This window comes from Pogona vitticeps, chromosome 4 (genome assembly GCF_051106095.1).
Source record: "Pogona vitticeps strain Pit_001003342236 chromosome 4, PviZW2.1, whole genome shotgun sequence".
In the NCBI taxonomy this organism is placed as follows: domain Eukaryota; kingdom Metazoa; phylum Chordata; class Lepidosauria; order Squamata; family Agamidae; genus Pogona; species Pogona vitticeps.
The window spans coordinates 46,712,544-46,734,506 of NC_135786.1; the positions used below are offsets into that span (position 1 = coordinate 46,712,544).

Here is a 21,963-nt window from a genome sequence, read left to right on the forward strand (position 1 = left end):
TACAGCCGCCATCCTGTGAGGCTGGGAATGTGAGTGGCCAGCAGCTACACAGTGAACATAATAAATGAGGATTTGAACCCAGATCTCTTGAATTCTAGTACAACAGTATAACCAAGCTGGATTTTGCCACAGGCTTGATCTATTACATGCTTTTGCTGATTCATGGGATAGCTTTTTTCCCTCCTATTACGCGTAAGTGGTCTCAATCTGCTCAAAATGACTGAGTCAGAGTGTTAGGGACACTCTAATATTTGTATAATCATTGTTCTTAGCTTTAAATATTGTCTTACAATGTTGTATGCCACCTTGGGGAAAGGCAGGGTAAAACTATTTAAAATAAATAAAAATAAATAAATCTCAAGAATCTGAGATGGTAGAGGGAAAACTTTGACATCATGTCATGGGTTATGGTTTGGCGAGGGTTTGTGAGGAAGGCCTCACAAATTGATGGTAGGTTTTATTTTATGGTTTTGTGTATTTATTCACTGCCTTTATGTACCAGCTTTCCTTGAAGGAGCTCACAGCCCTCCGCTGCATTTTATTCTCATGACAACTCCATCTAGTAGGTTAGAAAGGGAATGACTAGTCCAGGTTACCCAGTAAGCGTCGTGCTAAATGAAAATTTGAACCTGGGCCATCCTAGTTCTTGGCCACCGTTCTGACAACTACATTTCACTGATAAGGTTCTGGCAGCTGTCTTTGGGATAAGAACCAACTTGTCACAACACTGCACAGGAAATAAAAAGAAATGCAGGCCCACTGACAAAAGATGCCAAAAACTATCCCAAGGCGTGATAATATTTAGAGTGGATGCTTCTGATCAGCAACAAGTGCATCAAGGGTTTTGACAATATTTTCTGGAACTGTTTCTAATGATGCTTCCCAGGCAGCAATTTTTTAAAAACAACATTATGTGCCATTGTGGACACATTATGTGCCATGCCTGCAGATCTAACAGCCAGAAGCAGTGGCACATCAACTAGAATTCTCCTTGCAGTGTTGGGCCTTATGCAGTGGCACAGTGTGTTGCAGTCAGAGGTACACAGGTGGAAACTGCCCCAGGATGTTGTGGTGCAAATTCTGTTACTCTTCAGAGTTCTGGCCAGCTATTGATGCCCCTCTGCTTTGATTCTCCACTCTATTCCCACTCCCCTCTCAGTTTTCAGTTCTCCTTTTTAGACAGCATTTCATGTTTGCTTCAGGCTTTTCCTCCAGGGGATGAAGGGCTTACAAAAACCTTGAGGTTCTCTGAACCTGCCGTTTCTCATGCTCCTGGCTGGTCTCTTTTTATATGTGGATGCTGTCATTTTGTTTGTGTAAAAACTGGTGCAATTTCTAGGACCAGGTCCAAGATAAATAATAAAACTATGTGGCTAATGTAGGGAGAGGCTGTAAACAGCAGGGGCAGGGTGAGGAAGCAGAGTGATATGCTCATCCTCTGACGCAACTGGCTTATATTACATAGTGCAGGCAAGAATTCTTTCTGACAACCACTAGTATTCAAGTGCTGATTGGGTCAGAGAGTATAAATGACCCCACCCATGGAAAGGACTGTAGTGGCAGATAAGCTAGAATTTAGCAAATTGCTGTGTATTGTGTATACTTCTATCTTAAATATGCTGTGTGAGTGAGTGCATGAGAGAGGGAGCTCATATGTCCATTGTAGTCCTTTCTGTACCTTTGCATCAGATTAAATTTCACATGAGTTCTGAATCAATTGCATTTCAAATCAATTTGATGCAACAATCTTACATATTTAGCAGTTAATTATTTCACTCTTCTAATAGTGAGTTTTCATTGTAGTTTGGCCCTGAAATGTCTTTCTTGAAACTGAAGTAATGGTACCTCATCTAGCATGTCTTCCATTGAGTTGATTCACAAACATATATTTGGCTCTTGTGGTCCTTGGTGGTGGTTTGGGAAATGCAGCCGCTCTTTACCCTCCCAAGACACAGACATTTGGAACATTGGTTTCAGAAACCTTTATTCTTTTTTGCATCGTGGCAGCAGAAGGGGAATTTTTTTCTGGCTTTGGAACCTAATCCAACATGTATTTTCATAGGTATGGACCTTCTGATCTACTGGCAACTGACCCAAGAAAAGCTTTCTGCTCTCCTTTCATCATGCTGGTCTCCTCTTTCCTTCACCCAAACTGCCATGGTAGCTCTTGTTTTGCCTGCAGGAGATGTTATTATTCCCCTTTTTGGACATATTCAACATAAACAAGCATGAGTCTCTCCTCATTAAAACTTTAAATCTAAAGGAATTCTTTCCACACTTGATATTTCTGAACTGGCATGGTGGTCTTGTGGGAGGAAACCAGTATCACATGCTCTTGTGGCATTTCTCTGCCTCCAGAATGATGGTCCGTAAAATAATACTCCTTCCTCACCCAACTTTCTCAGCTCAATATTCTGAGCCAAGAACATGCCCTGTGCCCAGATGCAGCACCATCCATGTCAAAGAATGTAGCTCACATAGCAGGTATGAATTACAGCAACTGCTTTACTGTTAAGGGGAGCAGACAAACAGAACAGCAAGTAAAAACAACCTAGTAATGTTGCCTTTTCAGAAGTTCCACAGTACAACCAAATGCAGCTCTCTGCCAGGAGGGGGATAAGAGGTGATGAACAGATTATAGCACTTCAGACAAAGTGCCAGTAAGAGAAGCAACTTCTAGAGATGTATCTTATACTTCCCCTGGCAACCATCTCTTTTTCAGGATGATCTGCTAGAAAGGTGGTTCCCAATCTTGGGTCCCCAGATTCTCTTGGACTAAAACTCAAAGAAGCCTTCACCATTAACCAGCTGTGCTGGCTGGGATTTCTGAGAGTTGTAGTCCAGGAACAATTGGAGACCCAAGGTTGAGAAACACTGTGCTAGAAAAACAAATCAAGGGTAAGCCATAGTGCTGGATTTGGATCTCACGACAAACCATGATTTAAGCAACTTCAAGTTTAAACAAGTTGGAATTTGTTAGGCAAAAAGAGACCAAGGGTTCAAATTATGGGTTATGGTGCATTTAAAACAGCTGTTGTTAACATTTTAAAAGTTATGATAAAGGCTGTTTGTTTCGTGTGATAATGTTGTAATAAAAATTATAGTCAGGTTAAAAAGTAAAATGGTAGATTATGAAATAAAATTTTTAGGTATCATTTTTCGGAAATAAAGGTACTTCCCAGTTGCTGCTTCCTGCCAAAATCTCTCTACTGTGCTCAGTTTGAAAATAAAGAGTTATGTTTAAAAATTCATAATGATAATGGTAACTAACTGCCAGGGCCTTGCAACTACAAGGGTAAGTCAATTTGAAAAGCAACTTTACAAACTATGGGTATGCCGACCATATGCTATACTCAATATGCCTGGTATGTTCTGATAACAGTTCATTCAAAAGTAACAGTCTGCTTATCTTACATCCAAATACTCATGCGGAATATAGGTATTTCCTATTAGAGAATCATTTAGGAGGAGAGGATACACAACTTGTAAAATAGATATTTTGCCAGACTGGGAAACTGACAGAAAATAGTGCTCTCTCACAAAATCAAGTTATCTTGGGCTCTAGAATGATTTAGATCTCCTCTTAGGAGGGCTGAGGGAAGGGTCATTACTCCAGTAGTAATGCTCAGCACCACCCAGTGCTAATGGGTACTGCCAAAGAATGAATCATGGATGTTAGCAGGGTAAAAAAATGGTAGCCTCTCTTTCTTTGGCTACATGGATTTCCTGATTAAGAATGCAACTACATAGAGGGAGAAAGTGTGAATTAACCCAAATTTTCTCACTATGAAATCACAACCGAGGGATTCAGTTCTCTTTGTTTTATGGGGCCATACAAGCAGAGGAGAAAAAGCCTTCTAATTGCAGTTCTATAGAAGTGCCTGCATGCACATGCACAAACACGCATGCGGGCAAATACACACACACATTCCTTATCCTCCTTCCTGAGGCAAGAAGCAAAGGGGAAGGTGCTTTGTCAAAATATTGCTTTCTCTCTGCGTGTGCACGTGATTGGTCTTTCTCTTCTGCATCGGTTCAAAGCGATCACACACACTTCAGACCAAAGCAAAAGGATCCTACTTTTCAAAACTTGTTGCATGCGTTTAAAATAGAACATACAGGAAAAATAAAATAAAATAATGCCAAGATCCTCCAAGCTGTAATAAAAATACTCAGTATTATTTATTTGTTACTATTATTATTCTGTCTTTCTTCCAATGTGTCCAAGACAGCATACATGACCCCACTCTTCCCTACTTTATCCTTGCAACCTTCTGAAGCTTCGATCATCTTGTCTGATTTGCAGAATTTTAGGGGGGTGTAGCTATCACAGTCTAACCCTTCCATGTTTTCCCACTATTTGTTCCAATTCTTTTCTTTCCACACACAGAGGAAAAAAACATTGCCTTTTGTTGATCATGCCCATGTCCTCCCTCTCAGAGCACCCTTGTACTCTTAGCGGAATTACTTTAGTAATTCAGAAAAGGTAGCTGGCTGGCTGATTCAGCGGTTTAGGCATGTGGCTGATTTGGATGAGGTCTGAGAATTGCTCAGTAATAAGTTATGGATGATTACTTCAAAAAAGGTCTTCCCAGTGGGATGCTTTTATTGGATCTTGGATCTTTACCTCTTACTAATATCTCTTATTGCAGGAGCTGGCTGGATAGTTCTGTGAGTTAAGTATCTGGCTGTGGAGCCAGAGGCTGGCAGTTCGATTCCCCTCCTAGGGGAAGACCCAGCCCCTGTAGCCTTGGGCACGCTGCTCTGTCCCAGGATGTCACCAGAAGAAAGGAATGGTAAATCACTTCTGTACACTCTTTACATGAAAACCCTGGAAAGGGTCTCCATAAGTCAAAATTGACTTGACAGCATGCAATTATTTAATTAAATTGTTTAATTATCTAATTAAAAAGAGAGTTGCTGTCCCCATTCTTAAAATACCATCACAGAAATAAAATTGCCGAAATACATAAAAGAAGAGGTTGAAATGTTTGTACTTACTGCCAGCCTGAGAAAAAGAGCTCTTCCATAGTGTGTAAGGGAAAGATGAAAAGGAGAAAGTCTGCTTAAATTAGTAAACCTCCATTCACAGGACATCGGGTTTTGTTGAGTTTTGTGTAGTTACACAGCAAAAAAGGGGGCAGTTATAGGCTTAGAATTATAAACAAGTTTCCCAAGAATTTCTGTTATAGAAGTACAGTAGATTGGCAAAAATATTCAGGCAGACAATAGTAACGAGAGGAAACAATATTTACTTACAAAATTTCTGTGCTCAAAACCATGACATGACATGGGATCATCAGTATTAGAAAGAAGAATCATTTAGTTTGTTAAAATCATGACTGAGGAGAGAATACTGCATAAAGTCTGTTAAACTGATACTAACCAAAAGCAAACAAGTTAGGTTTTTATACATAGTGTAGCATACAGCTCTGCTCTCACCTGCCCGTCACAGCTGGGCAGGGGAACATCAGCCAATGAGAGGACAGAGGGTGGTGCAGAAGGGGGAGGAGCTGGATTATATAAGGTGTGTGTGTGATGTGTGAGAGGAGTTTTTGGAGTTTGGGAGATGAAAGAAACTGGTTGAAAGAGTGAGATAGATTTGTGAGAGATAGTGAGGGAAAAATCTGTATGAGGTACATTAAATGAGAAACTTGATTTACAACTTGATTTACTACCTGTGATTCACCCTTTTTATTTTGAGAAATCAATAAACACAGTTTTGTTTTGAAAGAAGTTCTTGTCTTTATTTGAGTATTAAGGATAGGTTGGTGGCAGCAGTTCGAAGAAAAGTAGTGAGCACTCTTGGAGGCTTGAGAAAGCAGAGTCTTCAGAGTGGTCCGCTACACATAGTATGCTGGGTTGCTACATTTTACAGCAGATTTGACCCACTCAAAGACAATGATGCAATTTTAAAATGTGGGCAGGTTTAACAAAGTTTGGAAATGATTTTTGCTTTTAACTGGTCAAGCAGATAACTCAGCAAAAGAGAGGGGGGATATCAATAAATCAGGTTTTTGAAGATCTGAAGAAAGTTAGCTCCATAGCATGTAATTATGTTAGCCCCATATAAAAATCTGTTTGTAAGCCTATGTTTTGAGAAAAGGTTGTGGTATTAAAAAGGAATCAAAGTGACTGTAATTAGTATCATTGCTCATCTCCTTGTCTGGCCTGCTGATAGCAAGACTGGCTGACCGTAAGTAGAATTTGGTCCAGTTTTTTTTCAATGCTGTCTAGGCGATCTTTCAGGAACATATCTAAAAAGGGAAACAATATTTGATAAGTATGAAAAACAATGTAATATATACCTCTGCTTTGCAACCATATTTATTGAGGGGGATAATATTGGGCAGGGTATGTGGCAAATTGCTGGTTTAAAACCTTTGAGCGACATGGTGAAGAAATATCCAGACAGAGACCTACAGAGCAGAAAAAATGCCACCCCTTATTGTATTGTTGTTGTTTAGTCATTAAGTCGTGTCCAGGTCTTTGTGATCCCATGGACCAGAGCATGCCAGGCCCTCCTGTCTTCCACTGCCTCCTGGAGTTTGGTCAAATTCATTCTGGTAGCTTTGATGACACTGTCCACCCATCTTGCCCTCTGTCATCCCCTTCTCTTGCCTTGACACTTTCCCAACATCAGGGTCTTTTCCAGGCTGTCTTCTCTTCTCATGAGATGGTCAAAGTATTGGAGCTTCAGCTTCGGGATCTGTCCTTCCAGTGAGCACTCAGGGTTGATTTCCTTCAAAATGGATAGGTTTGTTCTCTTTGCAGTCCAGGGGACTCTCAAGAGTCTCCTCAAGCACCACAATTCAAAAGCATCAATTCTTCAGTGGTCAGCCTTTTTTATGGTCCAGCTCTCACTTCTATACATCGCTACTGGAAAAACCATAGCTTTGACTATGCGGACCTTTGTTGGCAAGGTGATGTCTCTGCTTTTAAAGATGCTGGCTAGGTTTGTCATCACTTTCCTGCCAAGAAGCAGATGTTTTTTTTAATTTCATGACAGGGGTTCCCCACATGTGGAGAGCTTTGTGACGGGGGTACTTCTGGGTGATTTTATTGGTGAGGGTAAAGGCAAAAGCAATAAGGTTTCAAGGAAGAATGTTGCCATAGCTGTTCTGGAGGAGTGGAAGAAACTGCCTACCCTTTTCCCAGTTGAGAAAGCGAACCTACGAGTCAAAAAGAAAGCAGGCTTCATCTAGAAAAGGTGAGGCGAGGACATCCAGTGGACATCAGAGTGTCAGGTGACTGTTGATCGTCTGAAGAGACCAAAACCTGTCCTTGCTGCACCAGACTTCAACTGGGAGTTCATCATGTGTTGAGCATGGGTCCGGGAGCTGTGCTGTGCCAAGCGGATGACAGTGTGAATCTACACCCAGTGACTCTGATCAGCAAGAAACTCTAATATGGTGAGAGACATTTGTCTGCCATTGAAAGGGCATGCCTAACTATCATATGGACATTGCAAAAGTTGAAGCCCTAGATTTGGGGAAGGAAATTTGTCTTCCGCACCAACCATTTCCCTTTGGTGTGGCTACGAACTATGAATTCCAATAAAAGCAAACTTGCAAGATGGACGCTGATCCTGCAGGACTTTGACTTGAGATCTGAAGCATAAAAAGGACTCTGAATGTGGTTGCTGATGCCTGGTCTCAAAGGCCAAATGACTTGTTGTTGTTGTTGTTGTTGTTGTTGTTGTTGTTGTTGTTGTTGTTGTTGTTGTTGTTGTTGTTGTTGTTGTTGTTGTTATGGTTATGATTATGATTATGATTATGGTTGTTGTTGTTGTTATTGTTATTGTTATTGTTATTGTTGTTATTTATTTAATTTATATGCCGCCCACTCTACCCAGAGGTCTCTGGGCGGCTTACAATAATTAAAATTCAATACAATAAAATGATTAAAATACAATTAAAATACAATTAAAATACAATTAAAATTGCCATCATCAGGACCCACAGTTGTTATTTCAATTAAAAGCCTTCTGGAACAGAAAGGTTTTGACCTGGTGCCGAAATGTCACCAACGTCTGCGCCAGACGAATTTCAGTTGGGAGGGCTTTCCATAGTCTGGGGGCAGCTGCCGAGAAGGACCTTTGTCTACAAGCCATCCCTCTTACCTCCTTGAGAGATGGCTCTTTCAAAAGGGCCCCCTGGCTATATCTTAACTGCCGGGTAGGCTCGTATGGAAGAAAGCAGTCCTTCAAGTATCCAGGGCCCAAGCCATTTAGGGCTTTATATGTCAAAACAAGCACTTTGAATTGGGCCCGGGCAGCAACTGGTAACCAATGTAAATTGAACAGAATCGGCTTGATGTGATCTCTAGCGGCTCCACCACTCACCAGCAGTGCAGCTCGATTCTGGACCAGTGGACAAATGAGTGGACAAAAAAGTTTGTGATGGTGTATTAATGTTCTGTTTATGTAAGAGTTATGAAATATGATTAAAGTGCAAAGTTTGTTTGGATGTTGATGAACTGAGAGGTGTATAATGATGGTAAAAATAATGGTGAGTAGCCATTGTAGAGGTAATGTAATGTAATTTGTATTAATGTGAGTAATACAGAGTTAGGAGTTAAGAGTGTGAAACTTATAAAGCGCTAAGGGAGTTTAGAGTGAAACAAGTTATTCATAATCTAATGAATACCTTAAAGTCTGTGAAGAACCTGTTTAAGCAAACTGTAATCAATAAACCTATGTTGTTCAACTTTATACTCAGCCTGGACCTCAATCATTCTAATTAAAGGGTGTTGACAGAGGTCGACTGGTGGAAGCAGAAAGGAGAGAAAGTGTTGTGGGCCTCAGACTAGTGAAACGACCTGGGGACATGTGAGGGGCACATAACAATTGTTTCAGCTAGCTACAGGGTTTGCTGTATTTTATTGTATTTTTATTGTATTTATGGTGTGGTGTTTTTATTGTACATTGTGAGTCCTGGACCCTTTGGCAGGAGAGGAAGCTGAACACGTTCCATATGCGTTGTCTCCGATGCATTTTTGGTATTACCTGGCAGGACAAAGTTCCAAATAGAGTAGTCCTAGAATGAGCTGGAATTTTTAGCATGTATACATTACTGAAACAGAGATGTCTTTGTTGGCTCAGGCATGTCATGAGAATGGCTGACAGTCAGATTCCAAAAGATCTCCTGTATGGAGAATTAGTGCAGGGAAATTGCCCCAGAGGGAGACCACAGCTGTGATACAAGGATATCTGCAAGTGGGATCTGAAGGCCTTAGGAATGGGACCTCAACAGGTGGGACTAAACTGGCACTAGAAGCTGACAGAGCAAACTTTCTCGTTATAAATGTCCATCTGATGACCCAGTGAAACAAACACTCCTTGAACTTTCTGAGAAACCAGAAATGGGGGGTAGCTGGGATTAATTTTAGTTGGATCAGGACATAAATTCCTGAATTACTCAGTGTAAAGAAACAGGACACTTGGAACTATCGCTCCCTAACATTCTCCTTGCTGCACAACCGCCTCTGTACCACTTGCATTGCCACTAAAAACCTACCTAGCAGCACAGTTACTTGATTCTACCAAGAATTTTAATTTTTGGTAGTATATAATATTGAAGGATCACAATATATTGCACAGAAGATGCCAAATTTGAACTTTGATCACCTCTACATTCAGGTGCAGGTCTATTCCATTTTCCATTTCTGCCATCTTCTGCAACGACACACTCGATAGTTGGATCTCCAATAAGGGAGAAATCTTTGTTGCAGGTGTATGTTACCACTGAGCCAACAGTATAGTGATCACCATACGTATCCCCGTTATGAGTTCCGTTGGAAATTGTGGGAGGCCATTCACAAGGGATTCCTGGGGGAGAGAACAGTATTGACAGATCAGGTGCACTGTAGAAAGCAGAACAATTTCTCAGGCTGTTATTTGACTGGAAAGTTGCTGACCTTTTGGAAAACCTATGATTTGTAATACTTTCTGCTGCCAACCAGGAGCAGCTTGGCCTCGTCTCTGATCCCAACGAGAGTATTTATATCATTTTCCTACTCATTAGTCTTGTCTTTCATGCCATTACCTCAACTGTTTTTATGTTCACGCAGGCCTCTCTTCACCTGAGTAGTCCCCAGAGATGCGGCACTACAGTTACTGAAGCCCCAGCCACAATGTGGCTGGGGCTTCAGTAACTGTTTTCTTTAATGCAATACCCAAGAAACACTTTGCAATGGACAGCTGCAATAAAAACATTTTTCTATTCATCTGAAGATATTCTGAAAAATGTTGAAACTAGTACTTTAATACGATCCGATAGATCTCAACAGCAGACTGATGTGCCCATCCTCTGCTCAAAAATGCAAATTATACACTTGAAAGCCCGTGAACATTCACTATCTCATTCTAGGCTTTAGGTAGTTGAAATGTTAGACAGTGGGGTTTTAGTTTTAATTTAACTGTTTTCATTTCAGCAAGAGGATATGAGCTGGATAGCTCAGTGATGTAGGTATCTGGTTTGGTGTTTGACTCCCCACTGTGTCTCCCGGGAGAAAAGCCGACCTAAGTGGCCTTCAGCAAGCTGCACAGTCCCAGGGCACCCCCAGAAGAAGGGAAGGGCAAACCACGTCTGAATATTCTCTACCTAGGAAACCCCAAAAAGCGTCACCATAAGTCGGAATTGACTTGACGGCACATAATTATTAATCGTTTAAGAAGATACGATGCCTTTTCTATCTTATTACTACGTTTGTCTATTTGTTGCTTATTAATATCTTTGCTGTTGTTGACTGTCATTTGATATCACCACCCAGAGAGTGCTTCTTTAATAGAGAAAGAAAAAGAAACAAAGAGAGAAGAGGCTAGAAGGATGGCTCCTATTTTCTATAGGAGGATAGAAAGGTGGCTGAAAGAACAGGGTAATGGACTTGTTCAGAAACCACATTGTTTGGAGGAGGTAGGAGGAAGGAAAGATGAATAAGAGAGATACATAGGTTTTTTTTTTCCATTTGAGTTTTCAGGCCCAAGTTTTTAGTTACTGTGATTTATTCCAGTCCCAGACAAATAAATGGGCAGATGAAAAAACTTCAAATAGAGAAATGACTCTTTAACACATTTGGGCAAACATTAACAAGTTTAAGGGAAAAGATGATCTTACGTTCGCAGTATTGACCTTCTTTATCCCAGTTAACTGTGTTGTCATCATACAAAACACAAAGAGCAGTATCGGGGCCTATTAACCTGTACCTAAAGAAAGAGAAAGTACAAGATTTATGGCATGAGACATAATAAAGTGGTTGCTAATACAGGATATCTGGTCACTAGTAGGCTTACATTACTGACATCATGTACATCTCACCCTACAGCGTGATTACTCTGATAAAAAAGAGAGGGACTTTGCCTTGCATCCAAGAGGCACAGGACTGGGTACCAGGAGAAGGACATGACTGAAAAGGTGTGTTCTCCATTTGTTACTAACTTAGGTTGATACAAACTTCCAACTTCTTTAGTTCTGGATACATAGTTGACATAAATGAATGAAAATGCAACACCAAACACCCTATTAATAAGGCCTGTGTCACACATAAAAAGTCCTTAATGTAAAGGAGACTAATCTTCCAAATTTTATTGCACTGAAAATCTGCAGTTCAAGACAAAACGCTTGACATCACCTTGTTTTGGTAGTTTTAAAAGAACATACAGTGAAAGCTGATGGTGTTTATGTGAACCCATGGGGTGCTTTAGGAGAGAGGTATGAACCTTTTCCTTCCTGACAAAAGAGATATTTTCTTGGGCGATATGTAGTGGAAGCTGCTTGCCATGAGTGGGAGGGGCTCAGATATGTCCTGGTCAGATTCCGAGCCACTTTGCTTGCTCCTTTTTTTCCACCATGCACCCCATATACGTATATCCATGCATCCATTCATTAACTTTTCAGTTCTCTCTCTCCCCTCCCCCATGTTTCATTTAGGTTTCAACTTTTTTAAAATTAAATAACAAAGCCCAGTTGCAGCATGGGAGAAAAGTGAAATAGGCCATGGGCCCGATCCAAAGGTATTAAATGCTAGAAGTTCCATTATCTAAATATCCACAGTCCGTGAAATAATAGTCTTTGCACAAAGTAATATAGGACACTGATTCCAACCTGGGGGCCAGCATCCGCAAGGGGGTCACAAAGTGTTCTCTCTCTCTCTCTCTCTCTCTCTCTCTCTCTCTCTCTCTCTCTCTCTCTCTCTCTCTGCGCCACGGTTATTTTTAGTAGTACAGTAATTATTTTAAACGGATTCCCAAAGATGTCCACTTAGAATGATGGCCTATTGAATTCAGTGCTGTTTATTCGCAGTCAGGGGACGAAGGCATCACCGTGGAAGGTGGAACCTTCCACCATGCTCCAGGGCCAGTGTCCACCAAAGGAATTTTGCCTTGATTCCCTCTGGGTGCTGCTGTTGGAGCAAGCTGCTCCCCATTCCCTAGAACCCCTGATTCCCACTTGCTTCTTGGCTTCTTAACACCTGCCTAGCCTGGGACTGTTTAAAATCTGGAGTGCAAAGAGAAGTGATTTGTGTGTGAGAGTACATGTATGCCTTTCTTTCTTACCCCTTGTCAGCAAAGGAAGGAAAACTGTGAATCTTGAATTGTGCTACGATGTGTAGTCAAAACTGGCACACAGAAAACACACACACCTACCGCTCTTCTCTTTTCCACTCTGCAGCAGAACTTCAAAAAGTCCTTTGCTCAGAAACAAGCCCTGCAGGAGCTGGGGGGAGAATTAGTGCTGGCCAAGTAAGCATGGCCTCATAGTCTGGCCAATTTGTCGCCTGATCTTCTGCAGGAAGACAAGGACGTGTGTGGGGGGGGGAGTTGTGTGCAGCAATTTGGCAAGGGCATGCAGGTTATTTCGCTTTTATAAAAGGAGGTTACAACTTCAAAAAGGTTGGGAAACATTGATATAGGAAGTGTATGATCACTCAATTTTTTTAAATGAAAGCTAGCAACTGCCTAGAAAAGCAGAAAATGAATAACAAGTGGTTCTTCATCCAATGATTTCTCAGTTTGAAAGCTGCAACTGTCAAGGTTTGGCCTGTCACACATGCCCAAAGAACACAGGTTAGCAAGACAGGAAGGCAGCTTTTCTTCCCTCCGTCTGCTTTGCAAGGCACAGGAGAAAGAAGCAGAGTGAATTTCATCTGCCTCTTCACTGTCTCTCTAGGCTGATTAACCAAGTCCAAAGTCAGTAATCTCTGTGCTCAGAAAGAGAACAAAGGGGAGCATACATACACTGTGTATTCCTCCATAAATTGTCAGGGAAGAATATATGTCAGGAAAAATCTTGGAATTATAATTAGGGCAACAGTAAACTCAAGTGACTAATTAATGCATTTTTAAAATATCATTGAAGGTAGGATAAAAAATAATAAATAAATTGAACAGTGGAGACTTTCACTGTTAACAATTAATTTTTCAGGTATTTATATGTTCCACAAATTTTATACCAAGCTAGATAGTTACAACAGATGACTGGAAACTCACCCCCCATCACAGATGAATTTTGCTTCATCACCAAGCCGGAAGTCACCTGAGGATTCTACTTTGCCATTTTCAAGAGCTGGAATCTTGCACTGCTTTCCTGAAGGAAGAATTAGATGTAGTTTTACCATATGTTGTCATGGTTCTTAAAACAGAGTCAAGATTCTTGCAGACTTCTTGAAAGCAACATGTTTCAGAAGCTAGGGCAATATACAGATTCCCAAACATTTTATGATCACAATGCTGTCCCCCACAGCTCCATGAGATAAGTTAGGCCAAGAGATCCAGGCTGCAGCCCTTTTTCTTCTTTTTACTCTATGTTGTCATGGTTCTTAAAACAGAATGGAAGGAAAACTGCTGAGAGCTCTGGATCTTTGCTCGATTTTTCATGCGAGCCACTCTTATTGGTAAAAACAGATCTGGGAGAAAGACACTCACTTTCACAAAAGGTAGGAGTTCCTGACCATGTTGAATCATCAAGACATTGAATAGTAGGCTGTGATCCAGTGATATATGTATAGCCTGGGATACAGCGGAATCGCAGAGTAGTCCTAACAGGGTAGCTTTCATTCAATGCATGGTCACCCAGCGTAGCAAAGGGGGGCATCTGCGGAGCAGGGCAGTCACCTGGAGATAAAGATAGACAAGGATGTTTAAAATGCGGGAAGAAGGAAAGGATGTCGTACAACTAAGCTCTAAGTCAAGCCTCATGCTGTTTTCCTTAACAGAATCTACAAAACCATGCCTTGTCTTTGCTTTTTGGACTATACCAGGCCCAAATCCCAAAACATTTTAATTTCTCCTGCACTGTGCAGACTACATCCTGCTTGTGGCCCAGTTTCAGGTTGCCTTCAGGTCTGGATAGAGGGAAGCTCTTTTCCCTCTCATGCAATACCAGAACCATGGGAGAGCCACACAAATTGAGGGTTGGTAGAGTGAGGACAAAAGAAAACATTTCTTTACCCAGTTGTTAGTCAGTGGAACTCCTTGCCACAGGATGTGGTGATGGCATCTGGCCTAGTTGCCTTTAAAAGGGGATTGGACAGATTTCTGGAGGAAAAGTCCATCACAGGTTACAAGCAATGATGGGGATGTATAATCTCCAGGCTTAGAAGGAAGGTACCTCAAAATGCCAGATGCAGGGGAGGGGTATCAGGAGACAGGAATCTAGTTGTCTCATGTGCTCCCAGAGGCATCTGATGGAGCCACTGTGAGATACAGGAAGTCGCACTAGATGGGCCCTTGGCCTGATCCAGCAGGGCTCTTCTTCTTTTCTTATGTCCTGGTACAATTTTCATGCACTAGGATTACTTGTTTTTAGATACCAGCACAGTTTGGAATATTTAGTACTTCTTTCTTATCACCTTACATTTGCATTTTAAAAATACCCAAAAAGAATACATCAGAAAACAAGCACAAACTGCACCTTTTCGTGGCCCATGCCAGGATGCTCACATCTGTCAGCTGCATAAAATATGAACTAAAATATTGTTCAGGTAGATAGTTGTTTAAAATAGTATGCATGTGAAACTCGACTTATTTATTTCTAGAAATATACACCCATCGCTGGAAATTGCATCTTGAATAACGAGCTGGAGGTAATGGGAGATGCTGCAGGAAGGATGGAGGGAGGGAAGTTGTGTTGTTAAAGGTGTTTGTAAAAGGCTTGGCTGTTTCTGTCCCTTTAAGAATGATTTTGCTGGTCTGTGGAAGGTGGAGAGAAGGGGAGGGCTTGATCATCAGGCAGTTCTTCAGGCAGGAGGCGTGTATGTGTGTGTGTGTCTTCAGTGTGGAAGGGATTGTCACTCTTTGGAATTGGCCTTCTCAGCCACACTAGACGCTGTTCCAAGTCCTCCATATAGAGCACGTTACCATAGTCTCTCGAGACTGAAGGATGCGTAATCGATGAGAAAGAGAGAGAGACTGAAGGGGCACAAAGGGGAGGGCTAGAGGGAGAAAAAGGTTGGGAGAGAAGCACATCCTAACCAGAATGCTCCCTAGAATGCACCCCATTTATTACTGAATACTGACCTGTCTCTATGCTTTATTTGAGGGCAGAGGGAAGAGACCCAAACTCACAATCCCACACAAGGTGTGCTGTTGCAGGCTGTCTCCCAAATGGGAACACAATCAGCATTTCAAATAGTCCCATGATTTGAAATCAAATCCATTTAGAATGGAGCATGGAGGGGGGAGATAAATCTACATTATTCCCCCCCCCCATTAGCTCCATTCTAAATGATTCTAATTTATGTTAAGCCCTTATTCTACTTTATGTTACAAACTCTTTGAATTCCTTATTTTTTTAAAAAAAAAAACTGAGTACAGCCATGTAGTGGCTGGCACCATTCTTGCCTGCTCTCCAATAAATCCCGCCCACCAGGGAGCTTCTACATTTTTTGTTGCAGGATTTACCACACAACCGGTTTACAGTGGCAGCCTGTGTGCATGTAGTACTGTAATACGTTTCCTGCCAGGTTGGCTTGTGTTGCTTCCACCAGTGATGTTGTTTACTTGTATGTCTCTTTATTATTATTTTTTTAATTTAGTGAGCTGAATGTTTTCTCCAACTACAGGAGATGCCGTTCTGTCCCTTCAGCGCTGCCTGGAGACCGTTCGGGAATGGATGCAGGAGAACGGGCTGAGGCTGAACCCGGACAAGAACCCCACAGTTGGGGATTTGGGAAACTCCCTCATTTTTGGGGGTGTGACCCTGCCTGCCAGGGATGGGGTTCGCAGCTTGGGGATTCATCTGGACCCGGCTCTCACTATGGAAACCCAGGTGGCGTCCGTGGTCTGCACCGCATTTTTCCATCTTCGGCGGATAGCCCAGCTGTGACCCTACCTTGATGTGGGGGCTCTCAACACTTTGGTACATGCGCTTGTAATCTCAAGATTAGACCACTGTAATGCGCTCTACGTGGGGCTACCTTTGAGGCTGCTGCGGAAACTACAGGTGGTGCAGAATGCTGCGGCCAGATTACTCAGTGGAGTGAGAAGATACCAACATATCTCGTCCACTCTGGCCGCATTGCATTGGCTGCCCATCCGATTCCGCATCGACTTCAAAGTGTTGATGCTTACTTACAAAGCCCTAAATGGTTTAGGACCTCAATATTTGGTGGAACGCCTTCTCCCACCTAGATCTACCCGTGTCACCTGTGCGAGCCAGGAGGTGAGGCTGAGGAGCCTGACGCCGAGAGAGGCCCGGAAGGAAAAGACCAGAAATCGGGCCTTCTCGACGGTGGCTCCTCGCCTCTGGAACAACTTACCTCCTGAGATTCGTGCGGCTCCCTCGCTGGGCATTTTTAAGAAACAATTGAAAACACTGATGTATAGGCAGGCTTTCCCAACAGATAATCCCTGACGATTTTTCTTTTATATTCTTTGATTTCCATTTTTGTCTATTTGTAATGTTTTTAATAATTTTATTGTTGCTCCAATTGTAAGCCGCCTAGAGTGGTCTAGTATGACCAGATAGGCGGGATAGAAATAAAATAAATAAAAATAAATAAATATTGATGCATTGGAAAACTTATGTCTTCACCCTCTGAACTTCCCTTATTTGCAGATCCTTCCACCAGGTGGCGCTCCTTCCCCTGAGCTCTTCCCTGCTTTCTTCTTGGGGAACCTCATGGTAGAGGGGCCATGAGAACAAAGCCCAAGTATGTTTCTCTGCTATAAGAGGCATAAACGCAGCAGAGAAGCTCATACCCACCAAGGAAATGCTGCCAAAACACTGATGTAATTAAACACAGTTTTAAAAAAGAAAAGGAAAAGGAAAAGGGGCTCCAGAGTAAAAAACAACCTAGAGGGAAATATTCTGATACCGAAGTGTAGCCAGTCATATCGCATCGAATTTAGGGAAATGTTACAGTAATCCAAAAACACGGCAGAATGCACACCCCTGGATATATGTCACATGACAACAATGCACAATTGCTCAGGGAGTAAAAGACTGAAGAAAACAAGGACGTTTCACTGGTGTGCCCATGGCCTATATGGATACCTTGATTTTCAAGACTGGTTCCTGGGACAGAACGATAGAGTATATTCAAGATATGTGGATGTGTTCATGGCAACATGAAAGCTTTTTACAAGCTTCAGCTTGTATGCAGTGGCCTTACCAGATCCCTTTGGTCCTAGTCTTTGCACCAGTAATCTCAGAATGGAGTACAGTGGTGCCTCGCATAACGTTTTTAATTGGTTCCAAAAAAAAAACCTTATGCGAAAAAAACTTTATGCGAAACACCATTTCCCATAGAGATGCATTGGAAACCGGTTAATCCGTTCCAATAGGCACGGATTGCCGTCCTTAAGCGAAAAAACCCATAGGAAACATCGTTAAACGATACAATGTATCCTCCATTGGAATGTATTGTAGCTGACTCAATAGGTTTCAATGGCTTTGCGAAGTCAATTTTTGCAAAATTAAGTGGGTCATAAAAGGGTCAAAAATGGTTTTAAATGCTTGGATTAGCTTCTGCACCCTCTAAAACGGATGCAAAAGTTAATTTGGCTTTGATCTGACTTTTCGTTAATTAATGGTGAATTTTTTTTCCCCAACTTTTGACAGCTGTCAAAATCTGACAGCTCCATTAATTCCTATGGGGGAAGAAAAAATTCACAAAAAATTAATGAAGACTCAGCAACTGTTCTAAATTCTTGGGTTCATTAGAGGACCCCCTAAGTTGTGTGCAAACCTGATTTGGCTTTGATCTGAACTTTCGTTAATTTTTTGCAAATTGTTTTCTCCCCCATAGAAAAGCATGGAGCTGTCAGATTTTGACAGGTCCATTGGTTCCTATGGGCCAAAAAACAAAAATTCACAAAAAATTAACGAAACGTCAGATCAAAGCCAAATCAGGTTTGCACATGACTTAAGGGGTCCTCTAATGAATCCAAGCATTTAGAACCGTTTTGGACCCTTCTCAGACACTTTTTAAATTGAAAACAAAAAAAACGTTAAGCGAAGCAGGGGACCTAAAACCAAAAACGTTAAGCGAAGCATGGTCCCAAAAACGCTATGCGAAAATCGCCCATAGGGAAAAACGTTATACGAAGCACAATCTGCCTCTGAAAAAATAAACGTTAAGCGAAAAAAACGTTAAACGAAGCAAACGTTAAGCGAGGCACCACTGTACTCCAATATGCTTTACTTAGGAAATCCTCCGGAAAATTGGCTGGTACAAAATGCAGCCATTTTGATGTTTGTGAGGCCAGAATGTCTGACCATTTTGATTACAAGGAAAGTGCGTGAAAACTTCTGGTCCCAATGCAAAGTGCTGGTTTTGAGTTCTAAAGCCCAAATTGCATTGGGAAGGTTTGTTTGTTTAGCAGCTTTCACCCATATCGTTCGTAAGCTGTAACCTCTGTTGTAAGATGTATATAAATGAATGAAGAGCTACAAATTGTAAAACACTTAAAACTCAGAACACCAAAATACTTGGTCACATTGTGAGAAACAGAAAGTCTAGCTTCTTATAGCTGATCATTCAAAACAAAATAAATGGGAAAAGAAGTACAGGGGCAGGAATAGCTTCTTCGTTAGAGATCCCAGAACCACATCATTTTTTAGAGCTGCATCATCCAAAATCAGAGTGTCCGTGATGACTACTTTCCAACCCCCAGTAGATAAGGAAAAACAGGAAGCCTTCATTGGAAGTACAACAGCAGGATTACAGTGGAACATTCAGAAGGTTAAAAAAAAGAGTGCACATTATGTGCTGTCAAGCCAAAACAGACTTATAGCAACCCTAATAGGGTTTTCAAGTTAAGTGAGGAATTTTAAAAGAATGATTTTACTAGTTTGACTCTCTCAGTGAGTTTCCATGGCCAAATCCTATTCCCCGTACTCCTGGTCCAATTACTATGTAAGGACAATGTAGCTTTAATGGGGACAATGAAGAAAATGAAATATTTTCTGTACATTGGCTCAGTCATCAATCCTAATGGAGACTTCAGTCAAGAAATCTGAAGCATGAGACTTGGAAGGGCAGCTGTGAAGGAACTACAAAACACCCCAAAGTCTGAGGATGTCTTGCTGAAGACCAAAACCAATATTGCCCATATGTACTATGGGATTCCCAATTGGTACGTATGCAGATGAAAATTATACCAAGAAGAAAGCTGATAGGAACAAAAAACAGATTGATTCAAAAAGTAGTGTAGGAGAGTTTTATAGACACCATCAACCTCCAGAAAGACAACGAAGTGGTAGCAGCTCAAAACAAGTGTGAACTTTCTCTAGAAAGAAAAATGACTATATTGAGGCTATCATATTTTGAACACATCTTAAAAAGAGAAGTATTACTAGAAAATGCAATAAGGCTGGGAAATGTGGAAGGCGATAGGAACATTTGAAAACACAAAATGGTGATATTGAGGGAAACCACAACCTTTAATTTGCAAGATTGGAGCAAGCCAGTGAATGATGAGGCCTTCTGGAGACAAGCACTACTTTGTACGGTCCCAAGAATCAGAAGCAACTTGGCAGAACATAACATAAGATGCAATATGTTTTAGAAGTAGTTTTAGAAGAGGTAGCCTTGTTAGTCTGTGCAAGCATATCACACAAAAATAAAATAAAATAATAAAGAGGACAATGTTTTGTCCAGTATGTTTTAGAAGACATAGCCCTGTTATTCTGTGCAAGCATGCTAGGCAAAAACAAAACAAAAATAATATAATAAAGAAGACAAAAAGGTTGTGGCACCTTACAGACTAATTGCTATACAGTATTTTAAGATGAGCTTTGGTGGACAAGTCCACTTCTTTAGACCAAGGATCTGAAGAAGTGGACTTGTCCACGAAAAACTCACATTAAAATACAGCAGTTTTAAGGTATCACAACGTTTCTTTCTTTCTTTCTTTCTTTCTTTCTTTCTTTCTTTCTTTCTTTCTTTCTTTCTTTCTTTCTTTCTTTCTTTCTTTCTCTCTCTCTCTCTCTCTCTCTCTCTTTCTTTCTTTCTTTCTGTCCCCGACGCCCTATGTTGTAATGGTGCACCTTGTGCGCGCAAGTTGTGCGCTCTGCTCACCGCTGTGCAGCTTCTGCCCTTGCACGCACACACACACGCGCACACACGCGCACACACACACACAAACCTGGAAAAATTATTGCGTGTGCTTCTGTCATCCCGGCAGGGAAGTGAGCCGGCACTTAATTTCAAAAATCGAAATAAATGCCCCCCGCCGCCGCCACCAGCAAGCCCCCATCCCCGTCCTCGCTCACCATGACTCTGGGACAAGACGAGCAGTACCAGCGCCCACGTCAGAAGCCCCTCGCAGGAGCAAGGAAGAAGCCTCATGGCCACAGCTGGCCCCGAGGAGACCCAGGAAAACGCCCCTTGTCCCGCCACAAGGCGAAGCCCCCGTCTTTCTCCTTCTAAAGCACAAAATGACTTGTCAACTCGTGGCGAAGCTGAGAGCAACCGCGCGACGCCCTCCTCCCGCACTCGCGTCGTTACCTGGCGGGAAGGACCCGCCCTTTGCCCATCCCTGGCATGTCAAGGGCCGGGGTCGTCAATGCGCTTAGGAACGGGGAAGTCCAGTTGCTGGGCAGCGGGCACGCGGAAAGGGAGGCCACCCGAGCAGGTAGTCTCCCGGCCGCCCTGACCCGTGTTTACTCGGAAGCTAACCCCGTCCGATGCCTTGCCCACGACTCACAGGCAAGCCTCGGCGATGGGGTTCGCACTGGTCGCGCCTGCATCTCGTCCCTGAGGGGACCTGCGAGGATGCAGAGCGATCTTAAACATATATTACAAAAAGAATTTTAGGCTAAGCCACAGTCTATGAAATACAGCTATTTTTAAAGAGGGTCTAGTGTTAGTGTGTTACAACATGCATTACCTCCTACTTCACACCTGCTCGTCTTGTAGGCTTCAAGATGCCACAACAGTTTATTATACATTTCCTTTTGAGTTACAAGCGCTGAATGTGAATAGCATTTCTGCAATGCAAGAGGCTGCCTTTGACTGGATGGAACATCTGTCAGTTTCCAAAATGTCAAAATACTTTGTCTGTCCCCCCCCCCCCTTTGGACAGTAGTTATACAAGGGAATCTAGCAGTGTTGCCTGTTCATCCTTTTCAGTAAAAACAAACAAACGGTGGAGTCCTATGGCTGATTCACCCTTTTGTAAGCAAAACCTCATACCTCTTGGCAGCACATTGCAACTTATCACTGAGATGCTGGTTGGGTTCTGGGACACCCATCCAAATGCATGATCACCAGGGAATCCAAATGCATGATCACCAGGGAATGAGGACCTTATAAATAAGTAGCAATTTGCCACCATGAGTTAATGTGATTTTCCTTACAGAAGCATAAATTAGCCATAGAACTCTGGATGAGGAGTCTTGTGACACCCTTCTTGAACTATCATTGGCAAGGTGATGTCTCTGCTTTTTAAGATGCTGTCTAGGTTTGTCATCACTTTCCTCCCAAGAAGCAGGTGTCTTTTAATTTTGTGGCTGCTGT

At 42.0% G+C, this 21,963-nt stretch overlaps 1 protein-coding gene across 1 annotated transcript; it reads right to left on the reverse strand.

Moving 5' to 3' along the window:
* Positions 1-2,487: 2,487 nt before the first annotated feature.
* On the reverse strand, positions 2,488-20,968 carry LOC110071402 (complement component receptor 1-like protein). Its single transcript, XM_072997249.2, has 6 exons — positions 20,718-20,968; positions 13,925-14,113; positions 13,490-13,586; positions 11,118-11,206; positions 9,629-9,829; positions 2,488-6,257 (listed from the first exon to the last, which is right to left on the reverse strand). Exons 1-6 carry the CDS (start codon positions 20,791-20,793, stop codon positions 6,148-6,150), a joined length of 762 nt encoding a protein of 253 aa, XP_072853350.2. The 5' UTR covers positions 20,794-20,968; the 3' UTR covers positions 2,488-6,147.
* Positions 20,969-21,963: the final 995 nt, after the last annotated feature.

What these genes read in the sequence shown, in the direction of transcription:
- LOC110071402 (XM_072997249.2), bottom strand. Translation starts at nt 20,793, where the DNA reads ATGAGGCTTCTTCCTTGCTCCTGCGAGGGGCTTCTGACGTGGGCGCTG. An exon ending in CGTCTTGTCCCAGAGTCATG is followed by an intron (nt 14,114 to 20,717) that starts GTGAGCGAGGAC and finishes CTTTATCTCCAG; the next exon opens with GTGACTGCCCTGCTCCGCAG. An exon ending in AACTCCTACCTTTTGTGAAA is followed by an intron (nt 13,587 to 13,924) that starts GTGAGTGTCTTT and finishes TTCTTCCTTCAG; the next exon opens with GAAAGCAGTGCAAGATTCCA.